The sequence below is a fragment of the Pollicipes pollicipes genome, unplaced genomic scaffold (genome assembly GCF_011947565.3).
Source record: "Pollicipes pollicipes isolate AB1234 unplaced genomic scaffold, Ppol_2.1 Scaffold_4002;HRSCAF=4701_pilon_pilon_pilon, whole genome shotgun sequence".
In the NCBI taxonomy this organism is placed as follows: domain Eukaryota; kingdom Metazoa; phylum Arthropoda; class Thecostraca; order Pollicipedomorpha; family Pollicipedidae; genus Pollicipes; species Pollicipes pollicipes.
This window is the reverse complement of record NW_023596420.1, coordinates 35,216,954-35,240,274: the sequence shown is the minus strand read 5'-3', so window position 1 is coordinate 35,240,274 and position 23,321 is coordinate 35,216,954. Positions and strand designations below refer to the sequence as shown.

General features: G+C 49.1%; 1 protein-coding gene across 1 annotated transcript in view; it reads right to left on the bottom strand.

The window, feature by feature from the left end:
• Positions 1 to 924: 924 nt before the first annotated feature.
• Positions 925 to 23,321, bottom strand: part of LOC119094427 (solute carrier family 22 member 15) — a 38,173-nt gene continuing 15,776 nt past the window's right edge. The window contains exons 2-8 of the mRNA XM_037217487.1: positions 13,693 to 13,898; positions 12,687 to 12,908; positions 11,430 to 11,648; positions 5,625 to 5,759; positions 4,398 to 4,522; positions 3,912 to 4,057; positions 925 to 1,357 (exon numbers count right to left, since the gene is read on the bottom strand). Of these exons, the coding sequence (XP_037073382.1) occupies positions 1,136 to 1,357; positions 3,912 to 4,057; positions 4,398 to 4,522; positions 5,625 to 5,759; positions 11,430 to 11,648; positions 12,687 to 12,908; positions 13,693 to 13,898 (1,275 nt within the window). The 3' untranslated portion in view covers positions 925 to 1,135. The remainder of the gene's footprint in view (positions 1,358 to 3,911; positions 4,058 to 4,397; positions 4,523 to 5,624; positions 5,760 to 11,429; positions 11,649 to 12,686; positions 12,909 to 13,692; positions 13,899 to 23,321) is intronic.

Here is a 23,321-nt window from a genome sequence, read left to right as displayed (position 1 = left end):
GTCACTGAACAGCGGCACGGCTTTGGATACCAGTGCGCTGCTCGCCGGCCGGTGCGACAAAGGAGTTGCCACGGGAGTCGACAGCCATGAATCTGTGAGGCCAATACTTCTGCTCACAGGAGCTAACTAGGCCCACTGATGATGGGCTGGGACACGGGCCCGCCGAGCTGGAAGAGACAGGCTCAGCACCAGGCGGCTTCCGCGTCAACGTCCGTCACATCATCGCGTGATTCCTAGCCAAGATGACTGACGCTGACGCCCAGCTGGCCGACTTCCCAGCAGGGAATCACAGCGACACGCAGTCGGGTTAAAGGTATGCGTTGCTGACTTGAAAAATTAATCCGAAAGGCAGCCCCCTTATTACCCATGGTTCCTCATCGCTACTGTAGAAACAAAGGAGCACCGCAGGCCAAATAAAACTAAAAAGCTAAGGCCGGGGGTCCACTGATCCCTACACCCGGCAGGGCCGGTGCCCTTGCGGACGATACTTTTAGTTAAGTCCCCCCCCCCCTCTTTTGCTGGAAGGGGCCCTTACGCACGGGTGAAAAGAGTCTTTTCCGATACCGATGAAATCTGGAACTGCCTGACTTGTCACTTGGAGGTGAATATGGATTACAGATCGTCGTAATATGGATATAAATATGTAAGGTCACGCAAAACAAAGACAAATAAAGTGAACTGATTCATGAACATCATAGGCATTCTCGTTTCAGAATGCTCATTTCCACTCAAGTATCATTTGCTGGTGATGCTGAAGATTCCAGTGGTTAGGGCATAGGGCTTAGTGCATGAGTGACGCTTAATGACGTTTGGTTGCTGTTTTGAATTGCACGGAGATGCACCACTGAAGCACCTTAAGCGATTTGTTGAGATCGTAAGGCGTCACTTAAATACATAATTTGAAGGAACTTGACGAGGAAAGTAAATAGCATGTAGACCTACCGCACATCCACAGGTTTCATTTCAAGTCAGGGAGAAACTGTAACACCACACATTAATTAGTGAATCACAGATGACGGATCACAACAGGCATCTGAACACATGACTGACAATAGCTGACTGAAAGGCGATGCAACATAATCGTTTAAAGTGCACCCAAATATGGCACATGTGTCAAAAGACCCAACGTTTCTGTTCATCCTTGATTTGCTTTAACAGTATCGCTATTGCTGCCATAATCGCCCAACAATTTGTCAAACTGCAAGGCTTCATGTATTTCGACGTCTTTTCCGACCATTTCCTCAACTGTCTTGGGCAGCGGCTTCCCCACTGTTTCCGGCAGCAGCAGGCTCAGAAGCGCTGATGTTATGATCAGCACTCCGAAGATGAAGAAGTGAAGATCTCTCTTCACAGTATCCTGTAAATGCAGTGGGAAAAGTTACTGTAAGGAGTGCATGGCTTCTCAGTCGGTGCCGGGCCAGGAGGGGAGGCTGACTTTCCCCCTGCGGTTTATCAGGCACAGGTAAAAACAAGCGCTTGCATGAAAAGTGTATCTGTGTGAAACCTGTTTATCTATCCGTGTGACATCTTTCTTGCAAACTTGAAGCTTTGATCTACCAATATCAGTGACCTCGGTCAGGTCAAAGAGGTTAACCTCTTAAAAACTCTGGCCACAAAATACTTTTTGTGGGGCATTTGCCTTGTTTGCTATAGTAATAGAGCATGACAATACATCCAGTTTGTTTATTTCAGGTTTTCGAAGCAGGCGGAATTAGTGACTTAAACTCAAGCGAATTTTGTTATTGGTGTAAACCTTAACCATTGTCTTAACAGTAACGGCAGCAAATGTGCACGCATTTTGTGTAATTTTCGCGTTTGTACATGAAGAAAAGAGTACTAGCTCACATGCACAACCAACATATGACCATAGAGCACATGACTTTGACCCAAGTCATGATCTACCTCTATGGGTACTTTCTGCAAACATACGCTGGGCTCAAAACAGACAGCGTTCATAGGTAGTTTTGGACGCAGAATGCGATTACTTCGCTACACAATGTCATATGAGATCATCCAAGGCCAATGGTCTATGCCGTGTAACCACTTCTTTATCGCGCTTGTGAAGCTTATAACCATGCTTGTTTAATTCTCCAAATTTTGTTTTTGTTGGATTGTTTCGAGTTCAGTAAGACAGAAGCATTGCCCAGGGTGTCAAATGAGTATAAGGAACTCAAAATTGAGACAGTGAGGTCCGAATGAAGGTAGTTCCGTATATTTTACGGTGACGGAGGGTATGGCAAGGGACAGCTTGACAGATGTCAAGCTTAATCAATCAGTCGAACCAGATCAGATATATGGTAGAGGGCTGAATTAATACACTATTACTTTAGCTTATTCACTTATGTTAAAAATTAAAAAGGTCATTGAGTGTCTCAGTAGTGTCCGAGAACTGGTGTAATGCCAATGTAGTACTGATATTTGAGGAGGGACTGAACGGTAGTAGCAACAGCAGGCCTGTCAGTCTAACCGCACTAATATGTGAGATCTTAGGCAAATCCATTAAGACTAGTATTCAGTCGCACTTGCTGGTACGTCCTGTTTGACATATATTCTTCATATAATGCAGCACAATGCTAGTCAGATAGTTGAAGGCAATGATTTAGATATTGCTTATCTAGATTTTAGTAAGGCGTTTGATAAAGTGCCACACCAATGTCTGGCTTGTCAGATAGAATTGCATGGCATTGAGCGAAATTATCTTGACTGGTTAAGGGTTTCCCTGCTGGACAGGAAACCGAGAGTAGTGCTAAGTGGTACAAAATGTTAGTGAAAGCTAGTAGAAAGTAGGCTCCATAGGGGTCGGCGTTGGGCCCTTCACTTTTCATCACTTTTGTGAATAATAACGAGAAAGAATTAGAGAGTAATGCGCTAAAATTTGCTGACGATGTTGAATTGGTGTGGGGGCCGAGAAATACCGACCAGATTGACCAAATCCAACTTAACTTTGATATGCTAGTGCAATGGTTTACTCCGTGGCAGATGTCATCCAGTTTTGATAAGTGTGAAATGATGCACGTGGGTGGTTTTGGCACACAGCGAAACAGCTATAAAGTCGTAGGCTGGGATTAGACCAGATCGGGGAGAAAAGGACTTGAGATTGTTATTTCTAGGGATTTTTAGCCCGAAACGTAATGCGTTGCTGCTAGGGGCAAGGCACTTTTGATACTGGGATTTGATAACAGGGATGTAAATTGCGAGAGCAGTAATGCATTGCAAATAAATAAATTGCAGTAGTAATGAATGTAAATAAATTGCAAGAGTAGTAATGTTGCCAAAAACTGTGCTTAACTTGTCAGACCACACCTAGAATATTGTGTACAGGCTAAGCCTTAACGCATCCAAAAAATAAAGATAGGCTTGAAAGAGTACAACAAAAAGAAACTAGGATATAAATGGGATTGGCGACTTAGAATATAAAGATATGCTTAAAACCTTGGGTTTGAATTCACTGAAGTATCGCAGGCTTAGAGGGGATCTCATAGAGGTATTCAAGGTTATGGAAGGGATAGAAGAGGTACACCTACATGTAGCACTGGAGGTCAGGCCGATACTTAGAGGAAGCCAGTTTTATTATGTAAAGTGTAGGAATAAAACTATGATGGGGTAGATGCCATTTAGTCAAGGAGTAGTGAATCATTAGAATGGACTATCAAACGAAGTTTAGACACTCCCTCTTTGGCAACACCTATAAATCGCTTGGACAAGTGCTATCAGTCTAAAGATCGCATTAATAGTTAACTTCAGGCAGGTCAGTTGGTAGGATTAGTCTCCAGAATGTGAGTGGAACTTGGGGTGGGCCAACTTATATGGGCCTCTTTGTTGCCAGATGTCCTTATGTCCTTATCTGACTGACGAAATGATCACAGAACAAGTCAATTACCCCGGACACACAAATTACAAAAATCACGCACCAGCAGTGCTGCGAAGGGGTAGACTATCCCAGCCGTCCGCCCGCACACGTTGATGATGCCGAAGGCTGTACTGCGGATCGAGGTCGGGAATATCTCGCCGGTGAATATGTAGATCGCATTGAACGTCGCAGCTATGCACAGCTTCCCTGCAAACCAGGACGACTGGGATGAGCAGGGTACCGATTAATCGCATCCAGGTTTCCGTGTTGATTTTACTGTGCACCAGCAAACGCACGGCCGCACAAAAGAGACCCACGATTCTACCTAATCGCAGATTGTGGAAACACTGTATATACCTCTCACAGTCATGACATGACGGGTCAAAATGAGCAATCAGATTTAGTGTCAGACCTGTCCTATCAGGAAAGGCCAAGGTTGGTCGACCTACCAGACTGAATGTTAGACCTGCCCCATCAGGACAGTCCAGGGGTGGACGACCTATAAGACTCAGTCACCTATTCACAGTGTACGGCAGGACTAACTGACCTATCAGACTGAGCGTCAGCCTGCCTCCCTCGTCGTCAATGTAGGAGTCAGGCAGCAGCATGATGAGGACACAGCTGATGCCTCCGGCCAGCATCATGCCGCTGATCGAGTACCGACGTCCCAGTCTGCGGCAGAGACCGCAGCCTCTGTCATACCGCTTAAGTGTCATTCATAAATTACGTTACGCATTTGCGACCATCTTTTAACTCATGCTCCCTTTCTCTGGTATTACACTGTTTACGCTGGGTCAACCACGTCCTCTGTGTTAACCGCAACGTCCAAAAAACTGGCATTTTTACTCCTAATTGAGCTAGACATAAGAAGCATTTAACAGGTGCGTTTCCTTGCCAAGAAAGTCAACGGCATCTGGGTTACAGGGCTTAAGTTGTTTATACTGATTTTAGGGTGACTTTCTGTCACATCCGAGCGTACTGTTGCGCTGTCCAAGACATTCGCCTCCATCCCTTTTTGCGCTTCCGTTAAGGTCTATCACCCCCTCCCCCCATTTCCTGTGTAACCTCTTTCATGAACGACCTGAAACGAATCTACTGGGGTCATTATAAGTCAGCCTATGCAGCTTATTTCAACTAGTATCTCCCATGTGTTTCCCATCCAATGAACTGGCTATACACTGCAAACGCGTACCTGCATTGTTATGGCATACACAGGAAGAGAGCAGAGTTCAAGATAATAGCAGTTTTCGAGCGCATCGCGAATTAAACGTCACAAGCTCACGCAGGATGCTCAGCACCAACTAGCACGATGATTTTATGAGCACTGCCCCTTCGGGCTTGCGATACCCAAAAGAATGAATCAGCCGCTGCTGTAGAAAACGAGCAGCGCAGGACACCACGGCATTAGGACGAGCAGCGCAGAACACCACGGCAATAGGACGAGCAGCATAGGACACCACGACAATAGGACGGGAAACTGGAGCGAGTAGCCGTTTTGGCTACCGGCCACGGACGTGTCTGTGCCTGCCGGGACAATCGGCCGCGCGTCTTCGACCTGCTCATGCGATGGCGAGTCAGCGTGAGGTCCAGTAAACAGCAGATGTCAACCTCGGCAAGTACAGAGAAGGGTAACTCGAATCATGACATTAGTCCTGACACCGCAATAACGCAGCAATGTAGCACTCGTAATGTGTAAAGAATAAAAATACCTAACAAGAACCTGAGTCTAAATCTTCAATGTAGTGTCTACGCTTCCATGTCACCCAGCACTCACTTGTCCAACATCCAGGCGAGGGCGATGGTGGATGGTATCTCCACCAGTCCCGAGAGGGCGAACGAGATGAATCGGTTTTCACCCATCGTGGCCGCCGCCGCCGTCAGTCCGTAGTACGTCAGAGTGTGTACCGCCCTGGGTCGACGACGGGTGGCGTTGGGGGACCACTGTATTCAGTCATACCATACGAGGCTACATCACGTCGCGTACAACGAAATCCTATGTGGTCTACTATGTAACTGTTAAACCAAAGGGGCTCGTGCTGCCGCTTTGTGGGAGTAACAGGCCACTAACCCAATACAGTGCATCGACTGTATTGAAAAGCCAAATTTCGACTGTATTGAAAAGCCAACTCTGACGTTCGACCACAGCTTACATATGACATTTTTGGACCCTGGCGAACGAAATCTTTTGGTTTGCACCAGTTGCAATGTTATTTAAGCATTACTGCAGCAGCCATGGAAACCAGAGCCGCTGAACGATTTGACCACTCCCTGGTGGTCCATACCTCTGGCAACGCCACTGCAGGCGACGTCCTACAGGGCATTTTAAACAAATTTCGGTGTGTGGGAGAGGGACTCCCAACGATATTTTTATCTCAAACATGGATCTGACCACTCGCAAATACCGATTTGGCCTCAAACTGCTCTTGCTACCATTTGACTTATTCTCAGTTGTTTTGCATTCCGATGACAAGCCGCGAAGAGGGATGCAGCGAATGGGCTTTGATATGCATGCCGGGACTAGAACAGGGCTGAGCCTGGGGTGGATCCAGATTTTTCTGAATGAAAAGGGCATGCATCAGTGTAGCGTGCAGTACCAAAAGTCGCAACCACTGTCAAAAAGCAGCTTCGGTGATGCCAACCTTACAGTGAATGGCTCAGAACGAAAGCAATAACTTTTACAGAAATTCTTAAGTGTAGCGACTCCGCTGACGCGGATGTGCATTGCGCATTGTGGGTGGCGGTAAGCGAGACCAGCGAGGGTAGTGCAAGTTTGAGACTTTTAATGCTGCCTTTTTCCGCGGCCGTGAAACATGGGGTCGACTCCGCAGGTCGCGTTAACAGGCGCCCGGGTGTACGGTTGAATATCCTTCGCTCGGATGGGGTCAAATTGACCGTCCCGAGATCTCAGAAACTAAGAGAGTAAACGGCACCAAAGTCGCAAGGTGTGTTGACCTGTACGTGAACTGAGCTGTCAAAATCTGGGCTTCCTAAGTCATGGCCTTTTTGGTCAAATAAGGTCAAACAAGGTCAAACTCCAGGTTGGTGTACAACGTGCCCCCGACCTTCTCATGCAACCACCTTGAACCTATATACCTGTTCTAAGCAAAAGATCGCCGGTGCTCAGTTAAGGTCAGTGAACTTGTGCGACCTTTCGAAGGTCATGGTGAACAAAATCATGTTAGACTGCTATGCTGTTCACATTTGAATAAGCACCAAGGATTACGTTTACACAGAATGTGCCTTAAAAATGTTTACCAGGGTCATTTTAGGTCAGTGAGCTTTCCTGACCTTTAAGAAATCCAAGGAAGAATTGTAATGCAGTTCCTATTATCAATAGATCTGAAATGAGCACCAAAAACTACCCCATGCAGCAACCTATAGAATAATCAAATAGGTTGGTTTTGATCCTGTTCTGATGTTCATTCCTGACCCCGGGTCGCTGGAAACTGTTCATATAACTGTTGTGTTGCCTCTGAAACTACCACAGAGATGTGTGACTTTGTCTCACACTCTGTTGTTACATCAGATTGAAATATTCCCTTGAAATTGTATTCGCTGAATCTTCACTTTTATCATGGCCTGACTTTGACATGCCATAGCTCAGTGACCTTACAAGGCATACCTAAATTGTTGATACCTAACGATCTGCTATTCAGTTGTCTACAACTACGCACAACTTGGCACAGCTACGCAGCGCCGTTCGGAAACTGTTCCAGAAAAACCTTTGGAGGGGGTCAAATTGACTCGCATCCGAGCTCGTGTTAAAAAAATTGTTTGTGTGTCGTTACCTCGTGGAGAAGTAAATGTTTTGCTGCACATGGGTACTAAAATGCAGGAGTTCGAAATTTCCCAACTTTCGAGCTGCGTTTATAATGTGATACGTAAGTAAAATGAGTGCCACATATTCAGTAACCGAGGAAAAGGATGACATATGTCGTTACGGTTTCGTAAATTTACCTTCGGCCTTGCACGGAAATTGGTAATGAGCATGGGCAGTTGCGGCTTTCTGCGGCAAAGTTGAAAGATCGTCATGTAGATCTCGCGCATATGCATTTGAAGGTATGTAGTCAGGTCCTGCACCCGACCAAAAATAGCAGGATACACAGCACTGTTTTGTCGCGACGAAGGCGCGACAAACTATATAGGTAGGATATGTCTGTCTGTCTGTCTGTCTGTCTGTCTGTCTGTCTGTCTGTCTGTCTGTCTGTCTGTTTGTCTGTCTGTCTGTCTGTCTGTCTGTCTGTCTGTCTGTCTGTCTGTCTGTCTGTCTGTCTGTCTGTCTGTCTGTCTGTCTGTTTGCCTGTCTGTTTGTCTGTCTCTCGTCTTTGCTCACTGAAGCGTGTGCAGGGCGAACGCCGGGCCGCCTAAAAGTGGGGATTTGATACGGTGCACGTGCGCATGGGCCGACGTGCCACACCAAGTTTCGTGCCGTTGCAATCAACGGTTGGTGCGCCGCGCATGTTGCAAGTTGCTTTTTTGGCCGAGTAGTTTTGCATGGGCGGCCAAAGCCCCGACCAGCGCCAAAGCCGGTAAGCGGTCGTTCGAGACCGTGGCCGCATCTCGGCAACTGCAGGTTGGAGCGACTCGAAATAAACCTGCTTCGATAGAAAATTGAACAATGTATCACGTGATTTTACGTGTGACGTCGCACGCGCCATACACCATGCGTCACGTGCCCAGCTGCGGTCAAGACATTTTCTCGTTTTTCACGTGTTATGAAACACCTCGGCAACCAAAGCCAGTGGAGGCGTGGATCCAATTTCAAAGTGTTGACGAGCGTACCGTCTGCAATGCATGTAGCCACCTCGAGACGGTGCGATGCACCTTTGCTCCAGCTATCATCGCGCAAGCCGGGCATGTCGGCACTTTAAAAAATGGTATCGAATGTGACACGCTGGCGTTGGAACCATCGCAAGGATCTTTCCAAAATTGGCTTGATCGCATGCACGTATTTATTGGCCGTGCTTGTCATCTAATTTTCAATCATTCTATGCGCTCCTCTTTTCAAATATCGAGTATGCCTATAGGCTTCCAATTTCGTTCTTGGCGATGATAAAATGCCACCGATCGATTGTCTTGTCGCCACCACCGAGTCATTCGAGTAAAACCATGGAAAGCGCACGTGCTGTGATCCCCAACAGTCACCTGTATTTCATCTTGAATTCATTCATTCCACGCAGGCGGAAGATTCGATTTACGGTATCACCGACAGGCATCATTGCAGCCCTTTGCAGGTCATTGTACTGATCATGCAATGTGACAATCCGATGGCAAGGTAACATTAAGAGACGATGCCATGTTTTTAATTACATGAACAAATTCAAGCAATCTACATAGATAAAGTGAAGAGTAGGTCGCAAAATTTGTGGCCGACGATTGATTTTGGCTTAGCGCCTATCGAAATAAGTTGTAACAGGAAAACAGGACCACATTTTAATGTTCGCATTTTTAGCGTCTCTGCACAGTGCGGAAGTGCAGAAAGATCGCAGCACCGCTCCTGAGTGGTCGCCGTTCTATAGCTGGCAACGTTGGCCAGGACATTTTATCGAAGCCTCCGGAGTGCATAACAAGTCGCAAAATGCAAGAGACATTTGGGGAATATTCATTGGAAGCTTCGCATTTGTTGACTCCGACTTGGAAAGCAGACCTAAGATGACCGCAGCCCTTTGCCTTGGATAACGTGTCACGGCCGTTGTTTGTTGCTGGGGTTCGGTGTCTCAAGATTGCAGAATATTGCACCTGTACGAGCTATGCACGCATTTGATTTAGGTAATATTTAATGCTTCCCCTCAGTCTATGCTATTTTCTGCTTCAAACACTATTGACAACAATTCCGTACTCTGCATAATGACCTTCTTCCAGGACAGGGATATGAGCTTCGCGGAAGTATGGCCAGCGACCACTATTTGTTCCATGACACTGTTTGAGCCAATATTTTAGTGATTCACCCACATGGGGTGAATACCCACGGGAGGTGTGACGTTTGCAGTGGTAGCAAGTGTGGTTTTCTTGATCTTTTGGAATGCATAGCAAAGCTCCAACCGTAGTCGAAATCTGAAGGGCAACATTCGAACATCCCTGGCGCTCAGCACGTCGCAGACGGTTCCCGTCAGACAACAGGGCTGCCCGAGGTCGGGTCGGACAGGGAATCCCATGAATGATGTTGAAAGGATCACGAAATCATGCATGCGCAAATCGTCCACAGACACTCCATCGCTTAGTGAAGCAAGCACGCAGGCACTGGTTATTACTGTTGCTCTCATGAGTGGTATATAAACTCTTCCATGGGCGGAATGAAATGCAAGACATTTTCGGTTTAAACGACTGATCTCATGATACCTTGGAAAACGTCTTGAGTGGAAAGATCATTTACAAAAACTGAAGAAAACTTGTACCTTGGTCGGCCGTGATGGATCTTTACGATTTAGGTAAATAATTTATCTACAGCATTGTCACATCAAGTCACGATAAATAAATATGAGCGTACCATATACTGACAATGACGCCATCACCAACTCTCTACGCCCGATAGCGGGCGAAACACCACACGTGACGAAACGCTGAAGGAGAACCAATGCAGCGGGCCGCTGAGAGATCGATATTGTTTTGATAGATCAGCATGTATTTGCTCCAGAAATAGCTGCAGGGCTCTCTGAGCAAATCAGAAGCATCCAATTCCAAGCAGGCGAGACCTTGAGTGAACAAGGATGTCCGTGCCCCCCCCCCCCCCCCCCCCGACAGGAGTATAAGGTCCTCCGCCGATAGTATCAAATGGAAAGGGCCTTAGGCCAATGTGCATGTCGCCGAGTATCGAGTGTCTCGGCACACCAGCTTTTATATGGTCCCGAGCAACAGCACAGGGCCTTCCGAACAGGTGGAAAGACTGTGAAGGGCCCTGAACCACCGAGAGTGTCCCGGCAGGTTCACATATGGGGCCCTGGCAACAGCATATCAATTATTGCGGGCGAGTGGGAAGAATCTGCGAAAGGCCCCTCAGCGGTGGAGCGAGCCCCGGCCGGCTAACATAGAGCATCAGCATCAGCTTAGCTTAGCAGAAACATCAGGTTAGCGCCCTCCGAGCAAACACGAAGAGCTCAACAGCAGTGTAGAAGGCCCCTGGCCGGTCGAGGGTGCCTGTGCGAGTTAACATGTAGGACACCCAACAACAGTGCATGACCTCTGGACGGCATAATAAACTCGAAAATATTTCCATCCATGACCCTTTTGATCAGTAGACATCATATTTGTTTCTCATTGACCCTTCATCTTTGCTCCTGGCTTTTCCTGGTTGACAGGAAACCGAAGACGTCTGACTATTTCCGCTTTATATAAAAAACCTGCAAGCGTTCGGCTGGGCACCTGTTCGGCTGGCGAGCATTCGGCACCCGTTATAGCACTGGTCGGTGGCCCCTCCGGATTCGCCACCGGCTACAACCGCTATGATTGGCGGGAGAGGTGGGAACAGGGGGGGGGGGGGGGGGGCGCTGGATTTGTCCCGGTGCGGCGGCATTATTTTCCCTTGTACTCATCACGTCCAAAAATGGTCTGGCGTCACGGCCGGCCGACGGACGTAGCGTACCAGCTGAAGCAGAGCACCACCGTCCAGAGAGCGGCGCGCCAGTGTCGGAACAGCGAGCAGCAGTTGTCAGGCGAGCTAGTGGTCTCCTTCCTCGTGGCCACCAGCGTAAAGCTGACCGGAGGCGTCACTCCGTTGGCGCGCGCCACGCCCAGCATGATATTTTGCGCCTCCTGGGTGCGACCCTTGAGCAGTAGCCACCGCGGGCTGGCGGGCACAAAGCTGGCGACAAGGGCGGGACGATCACCAAATGGGAGGTGACAGCGGGGGTGGGAACCGGCGACGCCAGAGGGAGCTGGCGGGCACGCCGTGGAGGCTACAACAGGGATCACTGAGGACAGCGGGAGCTGGCCTCTGGCTGCAGGATCGGGGACCTGGATGGTGAGGAGGGTAGAGACCTTTGGCACGCCTGCTGCCATCAATACACTCATAACCGGAACAGTGAAGGTAGCAAGCAAACGTCCCTTACTAATATCGAGGTGTACATGGGCTGTTAAAAATTCGGACAAGGGAACTCACAAGGCCGGCTTTCCAGCCACTGCTTAACAGATGTGCACGCACAGAGACTGATCATAAGATTCCCTCCTTCATCACAGATGCAACTTGCACAAGCTGGAAATGATAGTTTGATAAGTTAAGGTTACTTGCGGCCAGGTCCGGACTATGGGCCGTGTACTACAGTTCTTGAAAACCACGATTGCAAATGGCGGTTGCAGTTGTAAATAGGGGTTTGCATAACTCGGATCATGTGAACCAGCACATTGCCAGGAAGAAGCTGGACACCCTTTGCTAGCTTTCTTTGTCGTTTTTTCATGGCGTTCGTCAAGTGCACCATCAGTCTGACACATTAATCAACGGTGATTGTTCTTTTCATTGGCGTGTAGCCGATCGTAACGATACTATAGACATGCCAGAAAGGTTCGTCATCACTTTGCCTGCATATGCACATGTGATGCTATGGCTGTAAATCACAGCCAGCCTTCTTAGTTCTTCTCAAGAGGCATCGATCAGTAGCCTCCGTTTACACCTTTGACTTGACGTAACCTGAACGGAAGAACCCAAAGGTTTGCCGACGTAATGCTCTGCAACCCATTTCACCCCAAGACCAACTTCCGATTTGCCCGCTTTAACTTGCAGCGCATGAAGCAGGGTGCAGCTGAGACAGCTGAAGACTCTGGCTAGAGCATGGGCAAAATATATGTGACATCTCCAATGCAAAATTAGTCAACCTACCTACCCACCCACCCCTGCCCGACTCACAGCCATAGCACGAGCACGGAGGTGCTGCCGAGGGCGGCCGAAGTCAGCACGAGAAGACGCCACTGGGGGATGACGTAGGCGCTGAGTGCCAGCATCTGAATGCCGGTGGAGTAGAAGATGGAGCCCAAAAGACCGCCGCGACACCGGTACTGTGGCCTCACCAGTTCCGAGCACAGCGTGAAGCACGGCAGGCCGCCCACTCCCAGGAAACCGCTCAGGAACCTGCCATGAGGTCGAACAGGTTAGGGATCGGTGTCGGGCATACTCAGAGGGCGCAGGATCGCACGGGTCAGGAGGGCAGAACACGCGCACCTCCAGAGCGCAGAGGAGCCTGTCGCGAGGTCAGGTGCAGCGTCGCATGGGGTGACGGTAGCAGGCACCGACGAAAGGTTGGGGCAATAGGCCTTCGGATGAGAACGTGTCAAAGGACCGTGCTGCAAGGCCGTACGGGTTGGAAAGCTGGAGGCGGGCAGCTTGAGATATAAGAGCAGCGCAGCCCAGGCTCAGGGCGTGACAACTAAGCCTACATGGGGTTGCACCTGACAAGAAGACCCTGTGACACGATCCGAGTGATCACAGTAACCACGGAATTAGAGGTAGCACTTCACTGAAACACTTTCGCTTCCCCATCCAAAATTTACCAAGGGCCGTTGCGTGGATATATCAGTTTTTATCGACTCAGGGATGACATACGTTTGGTCTTATCAATTCCGTAAAATATCACCATTACTTTCGACAATACGTACAATATATGGTAAAATCTCCGACTCATCCCAGCAGGGTGCGCATAAGAACTAACCACTAACATCACTGCCATACACAACATGATAACAAGTCCCAGAGAACCCAAACCCGCGTGACCCCCAATCTTTTTGCACACAAACCATGGCTCATGCCAACGCCCATCACCATGCAAAGACTGCTGCCGCCACCCCTTCTCATCCTCTGTCCTGCTGCGTCTGCCCCCACACCATCACCCAGAAGACCCGGGAGCGCGTCGCCGCACCTCAGCACGGCGAACGTGGCGTAGTTGGGGACGACGACCAGGGCGGCCACCAGCAGCGCCTGCAGACCGAAGGTAACCAGGACGACCCGGCGTCGGCCGAACATGTCTGCCAGGGGGCTGATCAGGGGAGCGCCAACCATCATGCCGACCATGAAGAGCGACTGCAGCAGGTATACATTCTTTGTCCGCTCGCAGACCAGTGACCACTGCGGGACAGGAGGGTAGCTCTCACTGACCGATCCAAGGAGGATGGGGGGTGGGGCAATGCGTCATGGCTCACCCGTGGAGGCGGAAAAGGGGTTTTGCTCGCCTTACGTTTGGTATCCGGGCGGTTGGCTTTCTCCACATTTCTTTGCTATTGGTCTTGTCCTTGGTCGAGGATATGATGCGGAGTTTACGGGTGTAATCAGGCACTGCTACTAGGATTACGAACGCAGCCAGGCATCGGTTTTTTATGGATGACGTATACTGCACGAAATCTTTATGGGGATGAAACGTAGGAATCAAATACAGTTACAGGGACAAGAAGTGCGCTCAAGCCCAGCTGAGGGGATTACGGGTGGGGTCAGGAACCGTTGAAGATTTTAAAAACTGGGATCGGGTACCGCTTTATGGTTGCATCATGACTCCAGGTTAGGCTAGACAACGTCTCATGACAGGGCAAAACGTCAGTCACGACAGCTTCGTAGTCGTGTTCGCATTTATATTCACCTTAACACGCACTCGGATGGGGGTCAAATTGTCCCCCCCCCGGGAAGGTTTTTCCAGAATGGTTTTCGAACGGCGTGGCGTGGCCGCGCTACCTTTTGCATAGCTGTAGACAATTGAATAACGGATCGTTTCGCATCAAAAATTGATGTGTCTTGTAATGTCGTTAACTTATAGCAGGTCAAAGTCAGGCCATGTTTTCAGCGAAGTCAGTTTCCATGGAATCGTTTAATCTGATGCGACAACGGAGTGTTAAACAAAGCCATACACCTCCGAGATGCTTTCTTAGGCAACACAGCAATTGAATGAGCAAGTTACGTTGACCTAAGGTCAGGTATGAAGATCAGACCAAGGTCAAAACCAACCTGTTTTAGTACACTAGGCCTTGCTGTATGGAGAAGCTTCTGATGCCCATTTCGAGTTCATTGATAGCATGAACCGCATTATACATCTTTCATGGATTTCTTAGAGGTCAGAAAAGGTTATTGCCCTAAATTGAACCTGGTCAAAACTTTGTTTTTAGTAGCATACTGCCCAGCGTAATTTTTGTCGCTTATTCAAATACAAAACTCAAAGCAGTCTTGTATGCTTTTGGTCACCATGACCTTCAAAAGTGATGACCTTCAAACAAGGTCCACTGACCTTACAGGAGCGTGTGACCTTTTGCTTAGAAGCAGTTATCGAGGTTCTGGGGCACTTTGGAGACCGAACTGGAATTTAACCTCCTTTGACCTTATTTGAACCAAAGCTCACAACCTAGGAACCTCAAACCTTGACCTAAGTGAGTTCGTGTACAAATCAATACACCCTGTCAATTTGGTGTCTCTAGCTTTCTTAGCTCCTGAGATCTCACGGGGGTCAAATTGACACCCGCCCGAGTGAAGGGTACCCAGCCGGCCACCCGGGCGCGTGTTAGAAACAGATCCCACGATTTTGCTCAGACTCGTGCTGATTATGCCGGTTATGTTGATCAATGTTGATTATGATGGCTCTCCTCCTTTCCCGTCATATTTAAAACTACGAACTCCAGAGGTCAGTGAAGTTTAAGGCGTCGAACTTGGAAGCCTGTCATTTTTCTGAAATTGGTAGCAATGGTTGTGTTTGACATGCTGACTGAGACCGATGCTGATTACGATGGCGCATCTCGTTTCGACTCACATTCAAAGTTGATGCCTCCACAAATGTAAAAAGCTCAAAGTTATCGAACCAGAGCCCCTACTTTTTCCATACCCTTATCAATAGTAATTCTTGACATTCTAGTTACGTGAAAGTCAAAGCACGTCTTTGATGAGTTTCAGAATATTGTAGGGGTCCGGGTTCAATAATTTTGAGCTTTGTAGAGTACTTCAAGTCATATGGTGGCTCGGTGCGAAAGGTGTCATCGTAATCAGTATGTCAAACTTCGGCCTTGATATAACTTTGAGAAAAAGCGTGGGGGCTGGTTTTGATTACTTTTGGAGCTTGCAGGTCTTCAGGAATCATAATTTAAACATGGCACGAAACAGGATGCACCATCATAATCAGCATACCGAACATCACCAGAAAAAATTGAAGCTTATAGACCTTAGAGGTCATAATTTTGAATGAGGCGGGAAACGAAGAGAGCCATCCTAATCAACACGTCAAGCATTGCTATTGGTATGAATATGAGCAGCAACGTGAAATTCGGGTTCGATGACCGTATAATCTGTGGCAATCATAATCTTTAATGTGGCTCAAAATGAAATGCACCATCGCAATCAGCACGTTATGCACTGTCATTGCTGTGAATTAAAAAAAGACCGTGGGGGTCCGGTTGCAAAAACCTTGAACCTCGCGCACTTCTGAGGGCGACAGTTTTGATTGTGGCTCGAAACGAAATGCACAATCGTAATCAGCATCTCAAGCTTTATCATTGAAATGAGCCTCAGAAGCATTGTAGGCATCAGAGTTCAGTGACCTTGGTGGGAAACGAGAAGCATCACCATCCTAATCAGCATATCGAGCACTGCAGTTGGCATGAATCTGAGCAAAATCGCAGGTTCCATTTGAAAGTGAATATATGTGTGATAACGAACACAAAGCTGTCTTCACAACGCGAGGGCAAATCACGCCATCGGATAGTGAAAAACGGAAAAGGTAGTTTGCTAACCATCCTATAACTGAGATGTCGGACCAGATCAGCCATCGGCGGAAGAGCACACAGGATTTTTAAAGGGGTGGAGCTCAGTGAGAACGCACGCCGCTACAGTTAGACTTTCTGTCCGGAGCCATCTGTGACAGAAAATAATAAAACAAGGGGCCTAGTGATGGTCTGGGCTCCTTGCTCCTTGGCTGCTCTTATAATAAATGACCGGCGGATCGCTGAGGCAGAACCAAACCACCGAGGTCAGGCTGGATATCCCTTTCGGCTAGAAAACTGAGCTCAGGTTCGCAGCCCAGCAATGTGGTCAACAGACACCAATTCTGTGTGGAACTGTGTGGAACTGTGATCAGATGGCACCACTGACAGGTTAAGTGAGTTACGTGTCAGTGATCTGATGCACTACGTGGAGGCTGTGCAAAACAGACACATCTGACACAAATACGACAAGAAAACCATGAGCGAGTGACAAACAAAATCTTAAGCAGTGTGACGGGAAGTCAAATTCCTTGATCGCAAACATTTTCTAACAGTCAAATTCAAGCATGTTTCGACCAATGCTCTTGAGTGAGAACAGTGCGCTCCGGAGACTCAGCGGAGCGGGCCCACCGTAGCTGACCGATGCACCCTTTAGCGCATCGCAGCGTTTTGGGTACACCAGGGTGCCTCCGAGGACGGTGCGACCTGCTTTTGACCGCCGCGCCGCGACCGAGGCCGCCACGAAAAGAAGGCGACCCACTTTTTACCAAAACCCGACTCTGAAGCGGCCCATGCCCGCGGGCACGCTTGGCCTAGCGGGAAACGCAGGACTGCATCCTGCGGCATGGCTCCACGGTTGTTTGGCCAGGCACCGCTGCAAAACCACCGTGGAGGTCAAGCCGCTCTGACGCGCGCCTGGCAGGGCAATCCGGGCTGAATAAATCACGGCTGTAACATCACCGTGGAGGTCACGCCGCTCGGACGCGCGCCTGGCAGGGCGAGCCGGGCTGAACAAACCACCGCTGTAGCATCACCGTGGAGATCACCCCGCTCGGACCCGTTCAGACGCACACCTGCGGCGAAGCTGGAGGCCCGGAGCACAGTGGCAGCAATATCGTGGTAAGATCAATCATAGGCTATGCGAACAGACATCTATTAACAAACTATGCCAATTGAATAGCTAGATTTTGACCAACGGGGATGTTAACAAAAGTGTATGTTACGGCTTAAACCATAATAAGTCAGCACACGATTCGGCGTGAGAAACGATAAGTTTCAGGTCGTCAAATTAACACGTTATTGATGCTGTAAGCCATCCAATGTGCTCGGGTCTAACACGGCCATTCTACTCAAGCCTTAGAAAACCATCATTACGGATTTTAGATAACATGACAACTAGTGTACCAATCCCTGTCAGTGATCTTAGTCACAGCTGCGCGATGCGAGTGCATCTGCCCTTTGCATGATTGTGTACGACTGTTTTAGGAACGGCGACATTGTAATAATATCTCTCGACCACCACGTGTAGGACCACAAGGGTCTCTTTCTCAAAACGGACCGGCCCCGTTTGATCCTGACGTCAGACGGTGACCGTGTACCACGCCATGTAAACCGCGGCCGTGAGCGAACGGCCAGGGACCTCTTTCCCAGCCCGATGGGGGGAAGACTGCGGTCCTCTCGCGCCGCCGGATGTATGCCGGCCGGATGGCCCCTGCGCTGACCCTCTCCCCCTTAACACATAGTCGCCGCTCTCCCCCTCACACGGTCGTGGTGATTCTTGTGGTCGTGGTGGTCATTTTGATCAGTTTTGTTCACTTTATGCCTTGCCATGGCGTAAGGGTAATTCTGGTTTGAATTAATATTGGTTCGTTTTGTATTAACGGATTGACTCGTCCGCTCACTTAAAGGGATGTTCCACTTTTATATGGGGTTTTGAGCTCAAATAGCCATTTTGAGGACCTTTTGATGCAGTTCACGGCCATGCCCTTTTTGAGATCCAAAGCCCTCTGGTTCCTGAGTTATACGCCTGCCAAAGTGACAAAACGTTTATTTAGGGGTTATTTCAAAGCCGCCTCCGCAATGATGTCATAGAAACGTCATACGATCGCCGTGATATTACAGGCTGTTTTCTGCTTATGGTCAAGAACGGCATGGTCGCTGATACATTCGCAAAAGCGATGACGCGGCACATATGATACCATCCACGGAGGGTGATTGGCTGTAAGAAAGATTTCGCTGCTAAATGCGTGTCGCGAACGTAAGCGTAAGCACTTTCGGGTTGTGCGACACACCTTGTCAACGGATGTTTTTCCTTATATCCAGGCCATGGACCAAAGTTACAAAAAAAGAACGTCACTGTCTGCCAAAAACATAACACAGAAAAAAAACATGACGACGCCAACCTGAATGTTTAAAAAAAAGAAGCAGCTGCTGCTCTGTCTTTTTTCTCCTGTTGGTGTTTTTTTCTTCTTCTACTCACTTATTTCTTACGCGCAGCTCAGTTGGCGCCGCGTGCACTAGAGCTAAGAAACTTGCATAGGCTTTTGGGTTAGCTAGGCATTATGAAATTAAGGAAACATTACACCAATTTTATATGCATGTATATACATGTATATTGCTAAATTTTAACACATGTTGCACGATAAATTTAAACCGTGAACACAAAAAATTGTGTCCTTCACGTACAACCTCCTGATATGCATTATCGTAAATCCCCGTCGGGGCTGTTTGGAAGAGAGTTTACGGTGAAATAAGATGTTATGACCGGAAACCTGTGCGGAGAATATGAGAAAACCTGCAATTTGATAGCCCGCAAGCTGTACAAGTGTGGAATCACACTTATTTTGCAAAAAAGTGTGAATCAGGGACTTGAAGTGGGTGTGTCCACTGGTGGTTCGTGCCAGTGGCTTGTATCGATCGTGATGGGTTGGGGAGTGTGGGTGCGAGGTTTGTACTTCTGAGAAACAACACTGTTTTGACATTCTTTAAGTCTACTGACTTCCAAGTAAATGTGATATATCGATACCTGCCTCTATCTTTATGTTCGTGTGTGAACAGAACAAGGTTGCGGTGCTCGTAAACTGAAATAAACACTAGCACCTATCTAACAGGACGTGCAAAGGTAATTTGCTACTTTATTATGATCTTGTCCACATTTTAACCTATTAAGGCATTACAGCTTGCAATTATTTAATTGCATGCCATTATATTAGCACTTCATTTTGACAATAGGTGCTGGTCTGCCCAGCTTCTTGATGCGCATGTTTGATACAAGCTCACAAGATACAGCTTCGCCAAATTGTCTTCCCCTTAAAAAATTCGGAATTTTGCATGCAGGTAAGCATTGCTTGTGGGTCATCAATGTCATAGTCACTGCAACCTGTGAGGCGCTGGGTGCTGAGAAAGGTGAAGAAGTATTGCTGATGGTTTCTTGGATAGCAGTTAAAAATAGTTTTATCATGGGCCTTAAGGTAACTGGTTACCGGCTCAGGGAATGGTTGGTCGTAAAGACGGAGAGCCAAGCCACCACATTGACGGCGGCGACAGAAGTGCGTGGCGATCATTTTCGCGATGGAAAACCGAAACCCTTTAAGGGTGCTCCACCTGTCCAGATGATCAACAGCCAACTGAAGCTGGCGCTCCATCACATGCGTTCTTGATGCGCTGGTCCATATGACAAAATCATCTACGAAGGCCGACTGCCTGCGGTATGACGTCAACAATATCGTTTATCATGATAACAAAAAATGTCACACTTGAAACGCTCCCCTGAGGCACACCATTTACTCGTAGAAAAGGTGCTGACGCCCCATTACCCATACGGACACGGAAGAAGCGTTCACCCACAAAGCAATCCAAAAAGGTGCCCATATGACCACGTATGGCATGCTTGAAGAGATTTAAGAGGATACCTCGTCGCCACGTGGTATCGTAAGCAGCTTCAAGATGGAAAAAGACAGCATCTACATGACGTTTCACTTTAAAACCTTGTCGAATCGTAGTATCGATTGTTAGAAGGTGATCCACTGTGCTACGATTCTTCCCATCACCGCACTGTACAATAGTAAAAATGTCATGCTGTTCTGAGAACCATGTGAGCCGGCCATTAATGATTTTCTCCATCAACTTACAGAGTGACGATGTTAGTGCGATGGGTCGATAATGTAAGGGATCTAAACCGCCCTTCCCTGGTTTTAGAAGAGGGCCCACAGTAGCCTGTCGCCATGAGACCGCAGGAAAATGCTGAAGCATGTTGTTATGCACACCACCAGGACCTTCTGACACCCACCGCAGCATTTGATAGCATGCTTTAATTCGACCATGGTAAAGGGATCATTACACGACATGTGCCCGGTAGAAGAGAAGTCTATGTGTGCTTCTTCGTGTCGCATTCTATATCAAACAAATGGCCGTTCCGTACTGACACCACGGCTGCGCTCCAAGATTGCTCGGCCAATCTCGTTTGCGACATCCACTGGATGCATGACGTCATGGCCATTTACACGTAGTACGGGGAGTGGGTTAGAGCAGAGCTGACCGGAAATTCGCTTGATCCGTGACCAGATCTGAGCAGTAGGTGTGAGACGGGTAGGTGTGCAGACGTAATCACGCCACTAATTACGCTTCGCCTCCCTGATCGTTCGACGCGCGAACGCCCTTGCTTTCTTAAACGCAGTCAGACTGGCCGCGTTGCTCCTTCGATCGAAACCTCTAAAAGCGCCTTTGCGCGCACGGGTGGCGTCACGACACTCATCCGTCCACCACGGAACCGGGCGTGCGGCGTGGATTACATGAAGTACAGGGGATGCACCCGTCAGCACATTTCAAAAGCAGGGCATTACAATCCTCTGCAGAGGTAGGCACGCTGTCGGCATGTGTGGAAACCGACGCTTCCTGTCGAGGTTCGAAGTTCCTCCAATCGGCCTTTTTAAAATCATGACGCTGGGTCCTGGTACTTGAAACCCCAGCGCTGCGGAATCTCAACCACGCCGGAAAATCGTCACTTCCTAGCGGATCGTCGGCCCCTGTCCACTCCAGGTGCAGCATAAACAGCGGGCTGGAAAGACAGATCAAAGGTTGATGGTCGTCCGAAAGGAAGAGTAAAATGCGTCCGTTGTCCAGTGTTAAGAATGCACAGGGAAGCATCGTGAATAAAGGTTTCGCACAACCTCCCGCGTGTGTTTGTTTCATCACAGCCCCAGGCGGAGTGATGGACGTTAAGGTCTCCTAACACTAAGCTCGGCGGAGGAAGCTCGGTCATCAGGTGCCTGAGCCCCAATGATGGAAAACTGGCGCCAGGTGGTAGGTACAGTGAGCAGACTGTGATGATGCGACTGCTGAAATGAACACGTGCTGCTACAACCTGAGGCGACGATTTCAAGTCCAGCCTTCGGGCTGGCACGCTGTGACGAATGGCCAGGGGGACACCACCGTGCGCAACAGTGTCAGCGGACATGTCCCTGCGGAAAAATGCATAACTTTTAACGCAACGAAGGAGTTCGGCGCCGGCTTTGTGTCTTGCAGAGCCACAGCTGCGGGACACTTCCGGCCAACCTCAGCCTGGAGGCTGAGCGCATTAGCCCTTACTTCCCAGCAATTCCACTGTAAAAACGTCTTTGAAAGGACTTGTTAAAAGAAGTTAAAGAGTTTCACACTAAAAACACGATATTTTGAAGAATTGCGCCGCAACGGATGAAGTGCCAGATATCTCATATCTGGAACCCCGTTCCACAGATCCGTGCCCCAGCCGGGGGGGGGGGGGGGGGACCTTGGGCTACCCCGTCACTTGGAGACAGGGGCCCAGACGGGACACTCTTGGTGCCAGCATACCCCGTGCGTGGTGGTGGCGGAGGAGGGCCCATCACTGCGCCCCTGCCCACCACCTGGTGCTGAGGTGGAGCCTCAACCGGTCTTCGTGGTGACGGAGTGTTGCTTCGGGGCGGGCTTCTTGCCCGCTCCTGACAGCCTATTGGCTGCCTTGGCCCGCTCCTGCTCAGCCAGGCGCCCCCGCTTGGCCTCACGGGCGCTCCTGTCTGCCTCGTGGCCTCGAGTCCCAAGCGTTCGCCCAGAAATGCTCGCAACGGATGCCACGGGAGACAATGGACAATGGACGCCCGGATGGTGAGGCGGCGAAGTCCGCCGGCCCCGGTCGCGCTGAACGACCGTCCATCCCTCCCTCTCCGTCGGCGCGCCAGATGGTGCCGCAGGGGTCGGCACCACTCCGGGCGCCGGGCGCTCGGGGCGGGCGTCCGGGCCCCGGACGTCCGCCCCGCCGGTACGATCGCCACCGCGGCCGCAGCGGAGCTGGCCGCAGATAGAGGCGGCGATTCTGCCTGTGCCGATGGCACCACAGACAAACCGAGCGTGTTAAGGAGCTGAATAAGCTGTGGAGCAGTCATCTGGTCCTCCCGATTGCTCTGTGGGGCTTGCAGTTTGATCCGTGAGACATAATTGACCTTCGGATGGCCCTCTTCGTATAACTCCCTTGCCTCACGGAACGATATTTGCTTAGTGAATTTGAGAGTGATTGTTTCTTTTTCTTTGGCATAAGCCGGACAGGACCTGCCGAACGTGGAATGAGGGAACTGCTCTTTGCCGCAGTTTGCACACCATGGTTGGTGTGCGGTGCAGTCGTTTATTGCATGGTATGGTGGGGAACATTTACCACAAACAGCCTGGTTGCGACACGTGGCCGTCTTATGCCCAGACCGCTGACAACCGAAACATCTCATAGGGTTGGAAATGCAGGTCGTTTCTATCAAAGGTAAGAACGATGTTGTTGGTGGGAATCAGGTCAGCACCACGCCGCACCTTGATCCGA